Source organism: Pseudopipra pipra, chromosome 12 (genome assembly GCF_036250125.1).
Source record: "Pseudopipra pipra isolate bDixPip1 chromosome 12, bDixPip1.hap1, whole genome shotgun sequence".
NCBI classification, from domain to species: Eukaryota; Metazoa; Chordata; class Aves; order Passeriformes; family Pipridae; genus Pseudopipra; species Pseudopipra pipra.
Window position 1 is genome coordinate 5,242,310 of NC_087560.1, and position 11,631 is coordinate 5,253,940.

Below are 11,631 nucleotides of genomic sequence, written 5' to 3' on the forward strand. Positions count from 1 at the left end.
CACTCACCCGTGTGTGAGTGAATATATATGTGAGAGCACAGGTATTTGTGGGCACAGATACCTTTAAAATGGATGGAAACAACACCAACAAAAGGAGCAGCCTTCTGCCGGAGCTGTTGGTTGCTTAATCCCTTTCCCTGTGTTCTCCCTGGAACACCTTTAAATCAAGCCCTAAAGCCGGGTGTTTGCTCGTTATTTACAGTGGGCTGGGGTTAATAAAACCCCTCAGACACAGCCTGGGCTGGTGAGGGGCAGTAACTCATCCCTGGGAGCTGCCTCCCGTGGATTAATAGCTCCCCAGGACGCAGGGAAAGCTGGAAGCAGGCTGGAAAACAGCAGTTTAAACAAAACAAAACAAAACAAAACAAAAAAAAGCACCATTTCTGACTCTCCACCTCCCCCTGCAGGAAAATTAGCCAAGGATAGATGGAAAATTGTATCTTAAAGCTGATTTATACACCAGGGCAAAGGGAAAAAAAGGGCATTTTCTCTTGTCACTTAAAACAGCATAAATCTCAGAGGTGCTTGCTCAGATTTCAGTGGGTTTTCTGATTTAGGACGTTTAAAGTTCTGAGTTACTCCAAATAAAAATGGTTTTCTTTACAAGACAAATACTTACACTGATTATTCAGTTAATTTGCCTTATTAATAGGATTCACTTATTCCATTATTTGTCTTCTACTGTGTGCTGCTCGAGTTTGACCTTCAGGTGAAGTGGGATGATCTGTGAATAACTGCACACTTGTGATCCCCCTGGACCTCCCAGTGCCACAGTGAAGTTGCCAGTGGCAGAACCAGTTTGGATACTGGGGAATCTCTGTTAGCAGCACGAGGCTGGTGAGACAGCACTGCCACCCTGAATCCATCTGGGAAGGGGTGAGACCTACACACATTAGCACAAGTACATTATCCTGATCATTACCCCACCAAAAATCTGATTCAGGCTTGATTCAAGTCTAGAATTTGATTCAAACACTGGGGTGAAATTTAATAACAGTCCTTTAAAAAAGAATTTGAAAAGGTGTGGTCTTCTTTTCTTAAAAAATGAAAAGTGAAGGTCTGTTTGCTCAAGCCAGTTTTGACCACGAGTGCTGAGCAGAGCTGTGCTCTGAGCAGAGTTGAAACAAAAAATAGGGAAAACCCCCAAATCTAGGCTCTTCTATAGGAAGTCCCTGTCCCTGAGGATGCAGACACTGCACCTGGAGATGCTCAAGGACCCAACCCTGGCATGGCATCCTAACTCTTGTCTTCTCCATTTAAAGCATTTTTCCTGCCTGATGCCTTGTGCTCCTGGAGGCAGGACAGAGGCTGAGCTCCTTCCAGGTGCCTGTTTGCTGACACAGTTCCCAAATTTGGGGGGCAGAGCACACCCTCACAGAGGGCTTTGGAATGAGATGCCTCATAAACAGCAGAGGTGGTCTGAGATATTCCCTGCTGGCTCCTCCCTGGCTCCTCCCACAGCAGCGCTGGGATGGGAGATATTCCCCCTGCAAACTGGCTGCAGGCATTCCCAAAATAACCAGCCTCTCATTAATTCCAGCATCAGGAGCACGGTGGTTTGGGGATTTCCAGTCTAATCCTTCCTTTGGCTTTAATTCCCGTGCTTAGTCTTTCTCTGTCTACAGCGTGAGGTACTTCACATGGAAATTGGAACTAAAAGCAACATAAGGAATTTGTAACAAAAGCTTTTCCTCTTCAAAAGCAAAATAAAATTCCAACAGGGAGAGGACCACAATCCAGTCACGAGAGGCTTTGAAGCTTCCCACTTCAGGGGGAATAACCCCTAGAACCTCTCCTCAGCTCACCCACTGCCAAAGAATAGGATAGTGGAGCAATTTTATAAGAATATTGATACACAAAAAATATAGAAGCTGCTCTTGCAAACATTTCAGCACTTCCTACCACTAGACCCTATTTTTTTTGAGTTCTTCCAGCCTTGTTGCCTGAGGATGAAGTTTCCCAGGTGGGATGTCTGTCCCAGGATGAACACTTGCCTGGGCACCTTCACTCTGCCCTACAGCACGAGTGTCCTAACAATACAATCTTTAATTACACAATCCCAGGAGCACACCAGGATTTTCACTCTGCCTGGTGAAAATGAATCAGGCAGGGAATGAAATTGTTGAGAAATATATAAAAAATAGTGACTAAATCCCAGGGCTTCTGCAGCTGGAAACATGGGTGGGAAAGGGGACAGGCCCTGGAAGGAGTGAATGGAGATCTTTTATTTAAAAAGCCCTCAGTGAGCTGGTCCTCGTTCAGCAAGTGCCATCACTCCTGTGCCATGGATCCTGTTGGAGAGCTGGGCTAAACCCAACAGGTGATTATATCACCAAAGACTCAGAGGCTCAAATTCCAGTTGCACAGACAACAGGAATTCTGACTCTTGAGTGAGATGCATCTCCTTAAAGTGGCTGAAAATTAAGATGGTGACTTGCCTTGGGCTTTGTCCTAGGGAAAAGAGAGGAAGAGGCATCCTTGAGGAGAGATTCATCCCGAGACATGTGGCTGGGAGAGGTCAGGGAATGGCATCAGGTGGGCTTTGCACTGACTAAACACAGAGCACAGGTGATGTGCTGAGACTTGTTCTACATCAGAGAGATCTCAGTGCAGAAAGATGAATCCCACCCTTCCTAAACTTGTCACTATTTCTATAGAATTATTTTTAAATTCACACCAGGAGATGCCATTTTATCTGTAGGCAGCACACCAACAACCTGGAGCTGAAGGCTTTAAATCAAAAGACACTTGCCTGGCACCAAGGACTTTCAAAAAGACTTCAGAAAAATGAATTTACCTGATTTAAAAATTGGCTCTGAAGTGTTCCCTGCTGTGCTGCCTGCACAGGATTCCCTGCTCCTGTCAGCACAGATATTAATGTACACACACAAGAGGGCAGAGCTGTGCTGGCACATTCCAACTTAAATATGACCAGTTCTTTGCACTGCAGGGATTACTGGGCTGTTATTTTGGGGAGAAGAGGATGAAGTGAAGGATATTATACAATTTAATGCTAATCCATTTTTTTAATCTCACTGTTCCAAACTAACAGCTGCATCAGATCCTGAGCAACACACACCCAGAGCTACTCCCCACTCACCCGGAGAGATGGAAACACCCAGGTCTCTTACATAAAACAGTGATGTAATTACCAACTAATCTATCTTAGTTAGAAACCATTTTCTTCCCACAAGGTTGGGGGTTCAAATGGGCTAAAAGATCTTGGCTCACACGTGGCCAGATGGAAGGGAGTGGGTATGGACAGATAAGGGGCTGTGCTGGCTCCTCCCGACCACAACATTCCCACCAAGGCCTTTCTTTCTGACACACTTAGAAGTATTAATTAATTTAACTCAAGGAGGTTGGTTTTATCTGGGGTTCTCAGGCAGCTTCACTCTTACAAGTTCAAAGGCAGCTTTGAAGCTGGCTCAAAGAATGGATTTATATTGATTTAAGGAAATGTATCAGGAATTCAGAAGTGATCGGCTCTGCACAGAATCGACCCCTCGGGGTCAGGAGCTCCTGCTGCTCAGGGTGCCCCAGCCACTGAAACACTCACAGAACCCCTCAAAATATCTGCAGGAGCAGGAGGGATCCCCACTGGCTCACCTGGGTGAGCAGGAGCTGCTCATCAAAAGCCACTTATCAACTTCTGCACGATCTGCACGTTGTTTATTATCCAAGAGCCACGCTTTGAGATTGTTTCTCATCACCGAGTCACCACCCACCAAAGGGAGCTTTACTGCCCAGCAAACAGGCAACTGGTTTTTACTGGAACCCACTGACTCCCCTTGGCTTCAAGGAGGAGCCCACACCCCTCACTACTCGAACAGGCCAAGCAGTGCATTGCAATGTATCCATTTCTAGGGTATTTTTCATTTTTCACTTAATGCCTCCAAATGTTTTGTTACCCGAAAGCCTGCAGCACCCAAAGCCTGTCACTGGATATTAGGCCAAGCTTGGGGTTGATAAATGGAAAGAAACAAAAGCCAAAGCGCTTTGCCAAAGGTCACAGTTAAGTCCTTGCTTCAAACCCTAGAAAAAAACATACCTACAAAGCATCCAAAAAAATATCCCAATGCCCAGGCCTGGGAGAACACTTAATCCCTGCTAATACTTTTATAGGATTTTCCCTTTGAAAATTATCTACCTGACCCTTCCTTGGGTAAATGTGGAGGTGGTTGGTGACAATTCAGAATTCTCCTTCACAGCCTAATGGATTTCTATCCCAAGTTCTTCCCAGTGATTCAAGTGAATTCCATTTTGCTTCAGTGTATTTATTATAGTGTGTACATATTTAGGATTCTACCTTGTCATTAAAACGCCGTCACTGCAGCTCACAAAATCTGAGGTCTCACCTTCATGTAGAAATGCAAATGAATTTAAAATGGTCCCATTAACCTCTGAACTGTTATGAGGCAAACATGAACTCAGAACTTACTTTCTCAATATGTTTTTCAGTGATTAAGGGAAACAAATTCAAGTAATGCTCCATAAAAATCAACAATACAAGCTGGTCAAAGTGTTTCTCTGCTCCTATAAAATGACTTGATTTGCCTGTGTGGGAAAAGGAAAGTGGAAAGATGGAAGACAGCCTATCTCAATTCCAAACCAGCAAAGCATTTAGGAAAATATCTGATTGATTTAAAATGCAGGAGGGAGATGAAAAGCCCGTCCCAGCAGGCTGACATTAACTCCAGATCACTCCAAGGAACAGAGCTCCCTTTATTCCCCTCAGTTGCCTCGGGACAAAATATCAGCGCAGGCAGGGTTATGGATGTTGATGGAGCAACAAAGGGAATTGATTTTGGGAGCAGCTCTCCCCGTGGGGAGGAAAGGACAAACTAATGAATGGGGTTTGCTGCTCCTGTGTCACCCTGCTGAGCAATGCCTGTCACCACAGGACGCTCCGAGGGGGCATCACCGGTCCCATTAATGCAGAGTGTGGGATGGAGAGATCCCAAACCCAAACCACAGGCTGCTCCAGAACCTTTAGACCTCCTTCAGCCTCTCTGAACACTCACACTCTTCCCTCTGGGCTGACCTGCCTGCAAGCCAGACTCTCCCAAATCCCAGCCTTTTGGGCTTTCAGAGCCCAGCAGCCACACGACGGTTCAGCCACTTCACGAGCGAATTCTGCCTCCCAGCTCAAAGTTATTGTTTCAGGAGTTATAAAAACAGGTTGTTAAACACTGGCTCCAGGCTTCCATTTTTTCCTGGCTCACGGGCAGGATCACAAGAGGAAAGCAAGGAACAGTGAGGGGAAGCTGCTCCACTCAGGTTCAACAATATTCAGCGTATTCTCACCTGCATCGGTGAAAATGTGGTTTTCTGGCTAAAGCAACAAAACCCACACGTGTATTTTGTCATTCCAATTATTTCTGACGACTTTGAGATCCCATTCTCAGAAACACACATCTAATACCTCACTCCTACCCCATACAGACACAGACAAGCTGAGTGCAGCAGCGTGATGGTTAAAACAGGGCTTCAGCCATGACTTGGTCACACTGTCACCTCTGTGTACAACCACAGCCAGAGTTATTGCCCCATTTGGGCACAAATTTCACCCACACCAAACTGCTCACAAGTTATACCACGTGGTCTCTGCATTTCAGACCTGTTTGCATTAATGTTGGGTCCAGAAGACATTGATACTGGAGCTTTATCCTGCTTGAAAACACAAAGCAAACACAACAAGGCAAACTGTTGCAACAGAAAGTGGCCATTCAGTGTTTAAAAATGTCAGTTTAAAATAAGTTTAGCAGCACTCTGCTGTTCAAACAGCACTGATGTAGCCTGGCTCCTTAAAGTTCACCCTAATTCTCCTCAGCCAAACTAAAACAGGATGAGATATTTAATTAAGATGTTCTAGGAAAACCCTATTAAAAAAACCCCACTGTCATGGGGAAAAAGCTGCTATTCTTTCCTGCCAAATTCCACAAAAACATATACAACATTCCCTGGCTCTCCCTCCTCCTCTCTTCCATGCCCCCAGCCCCTCACCCACGCACACAGGACACTGTTACATCACTCCTAGTACAAATCTTTTTGCTGCCCTCATTTCCCAGAGATTAACCATCAGGCAGCTCAAATCAGCTTTCCTTGCTGCACTAAAGTCAAATATTAAAAGGCAAAGCCCAGAGGCTTCCAAGGCATTTCAGTGGGAGCAGCCTGAGGTGTGCCAGGCACTGGAGATGCCTCAATTTACCTGCAGAGACAGAAAAGAGAATTACAAAAGTCACAGGCTGGATGACTTTTGTAAGTCACTCCAGTTTCCTTGTGTCAGTTGTGTCAGCACAAAAGGGAGATCCAGAGACACAAATAGATGGGACTTGCATGAGGCAGAACAAGGTGGGGGATGTGGAGGGTGAGATCAGACCCATCACCTTCACAGGAAAGGATGGAGATGAACCATCTCCCTCAGAGGCCAAACAGCCTCACAGTAACTGGTTCAAAGTGACCAATTTAGAGTAATTTCAGAGCAATCCTTGCTCTAAAGGACTTGATAGCCAAGACAAAATAACTTTGGGGGTTATTTTTACTTGCACACAGGCCCAAAGCAGCCCTGGGCAATGTACCAAAGGGGCCTGGGATGGGGCTGAGACCTCAAGCCCCATCTCCAGGACAGCCACACTCTGCTCAAGGGCTGGAATTCTGCTGCCAGGAATTCAGGGAGCCTGAGCTCCACAAAACAAAAGCAAAGTGGCTTTTCCAGCTTCCCAAGGCCTACATGCAGGAGGAAGAAATGTCAATGTAGTGCCCAGTTGCCAAACAAGCTCCTTTTTGATGCCAGCATTATCCCATGGCAGTCAAGGAATAGGGAAGATTTCCTCCCAAAGTGTGCTCTGACAGGCACATCAGGGCAAAGGACTGAGCTTTCCTGAAAGGGATGGATGGATGGAATGGAAAAGGGAGCTTGTGGCTGGCACTGGGAGCATATACTCTTAATTATAATGTGAATTGATGGGGCCCTCTGGACACTTGAGAAAGGAAAATGAATTAAAAAACCAGCCCAAAGCTCAGCTTAGGTAGGCACAGAGGCTCTGCAGGGCCCAGGTGTGTGCAGGGAAGGGGAGCACAGCTCAGAGCCCCAGGGAAGGAAACACTCCTCGTGTGCACCGGGACAAGTCACGTCACAGGAACAAGGGAAGGGGGGAAAGGAGGGGCTCCAACACCAAACTGTGCTGCAGGATCTACCAAGTCCCTCACAAAACAGCAGGATTTGGTCAAGTCTTTTGAACCAATAGCTGACATTGTTCCTGTTCCAGTTCAGATTCAATCAAGATTTCAAACTGATTAACTCGTTTTCAACATGAAAAAAAAACAGTAACAACAAACAAAAGCAAACAAACAATAATTAAACCCAGTCACAACTTCAAATTTTGGAAAATGTGACATGAAACACTGAAAAGGACACCATGTCAGCCTCCTAAGATCATTTCCACAGCAAGACATCATCCTGAAGAACCCAAACTCAAAAAACCCCTGTTGTTATTTGAGAAGATAAATGAGTATCGAACTCATTAGCAGCCCAACAAGTAAGTACACAATAAAAAAACAGTCTCACAGATTATAAGCAAACATGATGCAGGCTGTGGGTGCACTAAGTCAGCCAGGAACAGCACTGAGCTCACAGAGACCCTAGGAAAATATTGGTATTCAGCAAACTGCAGTCTAGACAGTCTCCTCTTTTCCCAGAGGACATTTATTTCCTCCTAGACAGCTGCACACACTGTAAAAGAAATCTTAAAACCAACCTGCCCAAGGAACACAATCATATCTTCAAACAAACCTTTCTTAGGCCGAGGTTTTGGAGGTTCTGTAGCCGCCGGCAACGAAGGAACCTGGAAAGACAGAAAACAGGAGCACTAAATACACCAGGCAAGGCTTCCTGGAGCTCTGCTCCAGAAAATAATCAGAAAGGACAACTGGCAAATCCCAAAAGAGAGCATAAAAATAGCAGCATTGCTGCTGGACAAACTCTGCCCTGCCAAGCAAAGCTGAGAGTTCTGTTCCATGGGTAGGTTCAATCGACCCCCCTCACTGTGCAGCTCATTCCCCTTCCGTGGGTTCCCTGCTGTCCATCAGCATCCTGGAAAGGCAGTATTACCTTGCAAAAGAGCAATACTCAAGCATTTAAGATGCTAATTAGAGCTCACACAAGAAAATAAGTAAAAAAACCCCATTTATTATAAAATATTTATGAAGGTAATTAGAGCAGAGCTGTTCCTGGGGAATCTCCTGAGCCCACAGGGGGTGAGGGCAGCAAACCTCGACCTGCAAACACTGCCCAGAGCTCCCAGGCCATGGAAGATAAATGCACTTTTTACCATTTCCTTACTTTGCATCAAAAAATCAAGCCTTCCCAGAAGAGAAACAGGATTACACAGGGAAGCACTTTTATTTTTTACTTCAGTATTTGGGGAAGAAACACTCCTCGCTCCTCTTCCCCAGAGACAACACAGGATTTCATACACCTGTGTCTCCTCCCCTCTCCTTAATTAACAATCTTGTGAAGCACAGATTCAGTCAATCCTTGCTCCTTGCAATGTTTTGGGAACATTTTCTAATTGCATCATTTTTTACTGGAGATAGGGAGGATCAGAGATGCTGAGTACAGCACCTGAGACATGTAAAATAACCTAAGAAAGGCTCTTCCTTTTTTTATTACTGTTTACTTTTTCCTGTTTCTTACTAGTTTCTAAAATTTTATTCATTTTGCTGATTGTGAAAAGCTGAGTGGATATTTTCACACAATTCCCCAAAGCCAAGCACTCATTCCTCAGCAGCAATAACCAGCACCAACCCCTCGTTTTTTTGATCTGTTAAAAAACTTTTTTTTAATCTGCACCCATCAATCCAATTCTAAGTCCTCTCACTCAGCACTGTTGAGACTTCCCAGCAGTTTCTTGTATTTCCTCCTCACCTGAGTTACTTTCTAGTCGGGCTTTTGTGCAGATCATTTCTAGATACACTGAACAACCCAGGCCTGGGGGAATTCACAGCAACCACCCTCAGCACAAAAAAATCAGAAAATCGTGGAGTGGTTTGGGTTAGAAGAGACCTTAAAGGTGATCAAGCCCCACTCCCCTGCCATGGGCAGGGACACCTTCCACTAGCCCAGGTTGCTCCAAGCCCTGTCCAACCTGGCCTTCAACACTCCCAGGGATGGGGCAGCCACAGCTTCTCTGGACAACCTGGGCCAGGGCCTCACCACCCTCACGCCAAACAATTCCTTCCCACTATCCCATCTATCCCTGCCCTCTGGCAGTTTGAAGCCATTCCCCCTTGTCCTGTCCCTCCAGGCCCTTGTTCCAAGTCCCTCTCCAGCTCTCTTGGAGCCCCTTTAGGCCCTGGAAGGGGCTCTCAGGTCTCCCTGGAGTATCTCTTCTCCAGCTGAACACCCTCAGCTCCCTCAGCCGCCGCTCCTGGTGCTCCAGCCCCTTCCCCAGCTCCACTACCCTTCGGTGACACGCTCCATCACCTGCTAACCGATTATTATTATTATTTACTTCAATGAAGGCTGAATTTCCCTCACGTTTTTCATACTAAGTGCGCAAAGATTAAAAAACTCGCTCTTAACCTTAACCGCTCTTAACCGCTTAAAACACCTCCCGCCGCCGCCCCTCGCCTCCCTCCACCTCTGCTCGCCTCCCTCCACCTCTGCTCGCCCCCCTCCACCTCCGCTCGCCCCCAGACCCGCCGGTCCCCTCTCGCCCCCCGTAACCCGGCGGACTCTCGCCCCTCACCGAGGCGTCCGGCGGCTCCGCCATGGCCGCGGCGGGCCGGGGTTGCCATGGCGACCGCCCGCCACTTCCGGGGCGGCCATGGCGCGCGGGGCAGGGCGGGAAGGCGGCGGTGGCGGCGGGAGGACCTCGGATATTCCCCCCCCTCGCGTCCCCTTTGACGTGAAAAACACCCGAGAAAACACAGAAATGATACAATGTCCCTTTATTGGAGGGTTTTATTGGGAACCCCGCGAGGCTAGGCCGCCAGTGAGGAGTAGACGGCCCCGGGAAGTGCTGCGGGGCCGCGGCCCCGCTCGCCCAACCCCGCAGAGCAGCAGCAGGGAGGGACCTTTTCGTGAGGGCTTTTGTTTATTCTCCTTTATATTCCCACAGCGTCCGGGGGGATGGCGCCCTCAGAGCCAGGTAATTCACCTGGGAGCAACTGGAACCCGGAGGAGAGGGACGGCAGCAGGTTCTCCCATAGAACAGGGTGTTAATTACCATTATCTTAAGGTTTGCCATCAGGGTCGAGGATGCCACAGATCAGGTTTCCTTTGGGAATTACCGTTATCTTAAGGTTTGCCAACCGCCATCGGGATTCGAGATGCCACAGCCCAGGTTCCTTCGGCTTGCAGCAGGTTCTCCCACAGAACAGGGAGTTAATTACCATTATCAAGGTTTTCCAACAGCCACGGGGATTGAGGACGCCACAGCCCAGGTTTCCTTTGGGTTGCAGTGCCCACATCCTCGGTGTGTTCCTTTGGTGGAAAACCAGCACCTGTGTTCTTCCACCTGCCCAGCCCACTGCGTGTTTTAACACAGGAATGCAGAATTCCCAATGGGAAGCCCGTGCCATCCCACCCCTCCAGCACCATCAGGAAAAGCACAGGGAAAGCGGCTGCAGTCCCTCACATCTGACTTGCAGGTCAAATAAAGGGAAAAGCAGGTACAAAGGGATAAAACTACATCCCTGGAACGTCAGCAGTGTTGGTGAGGGAGCCAGTGTGACTCTGGTGCCAGCTGGAAGCAGCATTCCATGTTCTAGCCCTGCCTTTTTTTATTTGACCCCTTCACACCTTTGATCCCCCTGGAAGTTGCAGAGAGGCAGAAGGCTGGGAGGACAGTTGCCTGGCGAAAAATACCACAGGAGGAATTCCTATACAGGAGTAAATTTAATAAAACCACCACCAATTGTTTACTTTAACATAGCTCTTGTTACAGAAATCATAAAAATGGACTCAGTAGCTAAACTCATTAGTTCTTTCCCCTTTTAATTGAAAAATACTCCGCTGATTTCAGCTTCTACTGCACTAGCTGGAGTGTTAAATAGTTGCCAGGACAGGATGCCCAGTGAGTGAGCCCAAAACAAACACAAAGACAATTCCATCAGGTTTCCTTTTCAATGTTACGACTCGTTATAATGTAAGTGAAAATTAAAACAGCAAGGAAGGGTCCATTTGACAGATGAAAGGGGGAGGGAGAGGAGATCCACAGCCGAAATCTCGCCGGAAGTCTTTGGAGAAGTGGTGCCAAACACCCCTCCTTGTCCTGCCTCGGGATCCAAAATAAACCTCTAAACACACACACACACCCCTCCTCTGGGTTCAGAGCACGTGTCCTGCGTGCACGGGTGGGAACGGAGAGTTGGATTTGGGCAGGAAAAGATCCGGGGCCGAAAATAAAACAAGAAAAAAGGCAAAGCATCCTGACCCAGAGCTCCAGGAGCTGCGAGGGGCCGCGTCCGTCGCCAGCAATGGATACACACACGGGCCCGGGGGAGGCCCTGGACAGAAAGGAACTGCAGGATAAGAGGAGAAACCCAACTGCTCTGGTAAAAGCCTTCCAAAAAAAAAAAAAAAATAAAATATATATATAGATATATTCACTACACCAGCACACG

General features: G+C 47.2%; 1 protein-coding gene across 1 annotated transcript in view; it reads right to left on the bottom strand.

The window, feature by feature from the left end:
- The window catches only part of BBS4 (Bardet-Biedl syndrome 4), a 35,597-nt gene extending 25,764 nt beyond the window's left edge, over positions 1-9,833 (bottom strand). The window contains exons 1-2 of the mRNA XM_064668586.1: positions 9,753-9,833; positions 7,796-7,847 (exon numbers count right to left, since the gene is read on the bottom strand). Of these exons, the coding sequence (XP_064524656.1) occupies positions 7,796-7,847; positions 9,753-9,776 (76 nt within the window). The 5' untranslated portion in view covers positions 9,777-9,833. The remainder of the gene's footprint in view (positions 1-7,795; positions 7,848-9,752) is intronic.
- Between the last annotated feature and the right edge of the window lie 1,798 nt (positions 9,834-11,631).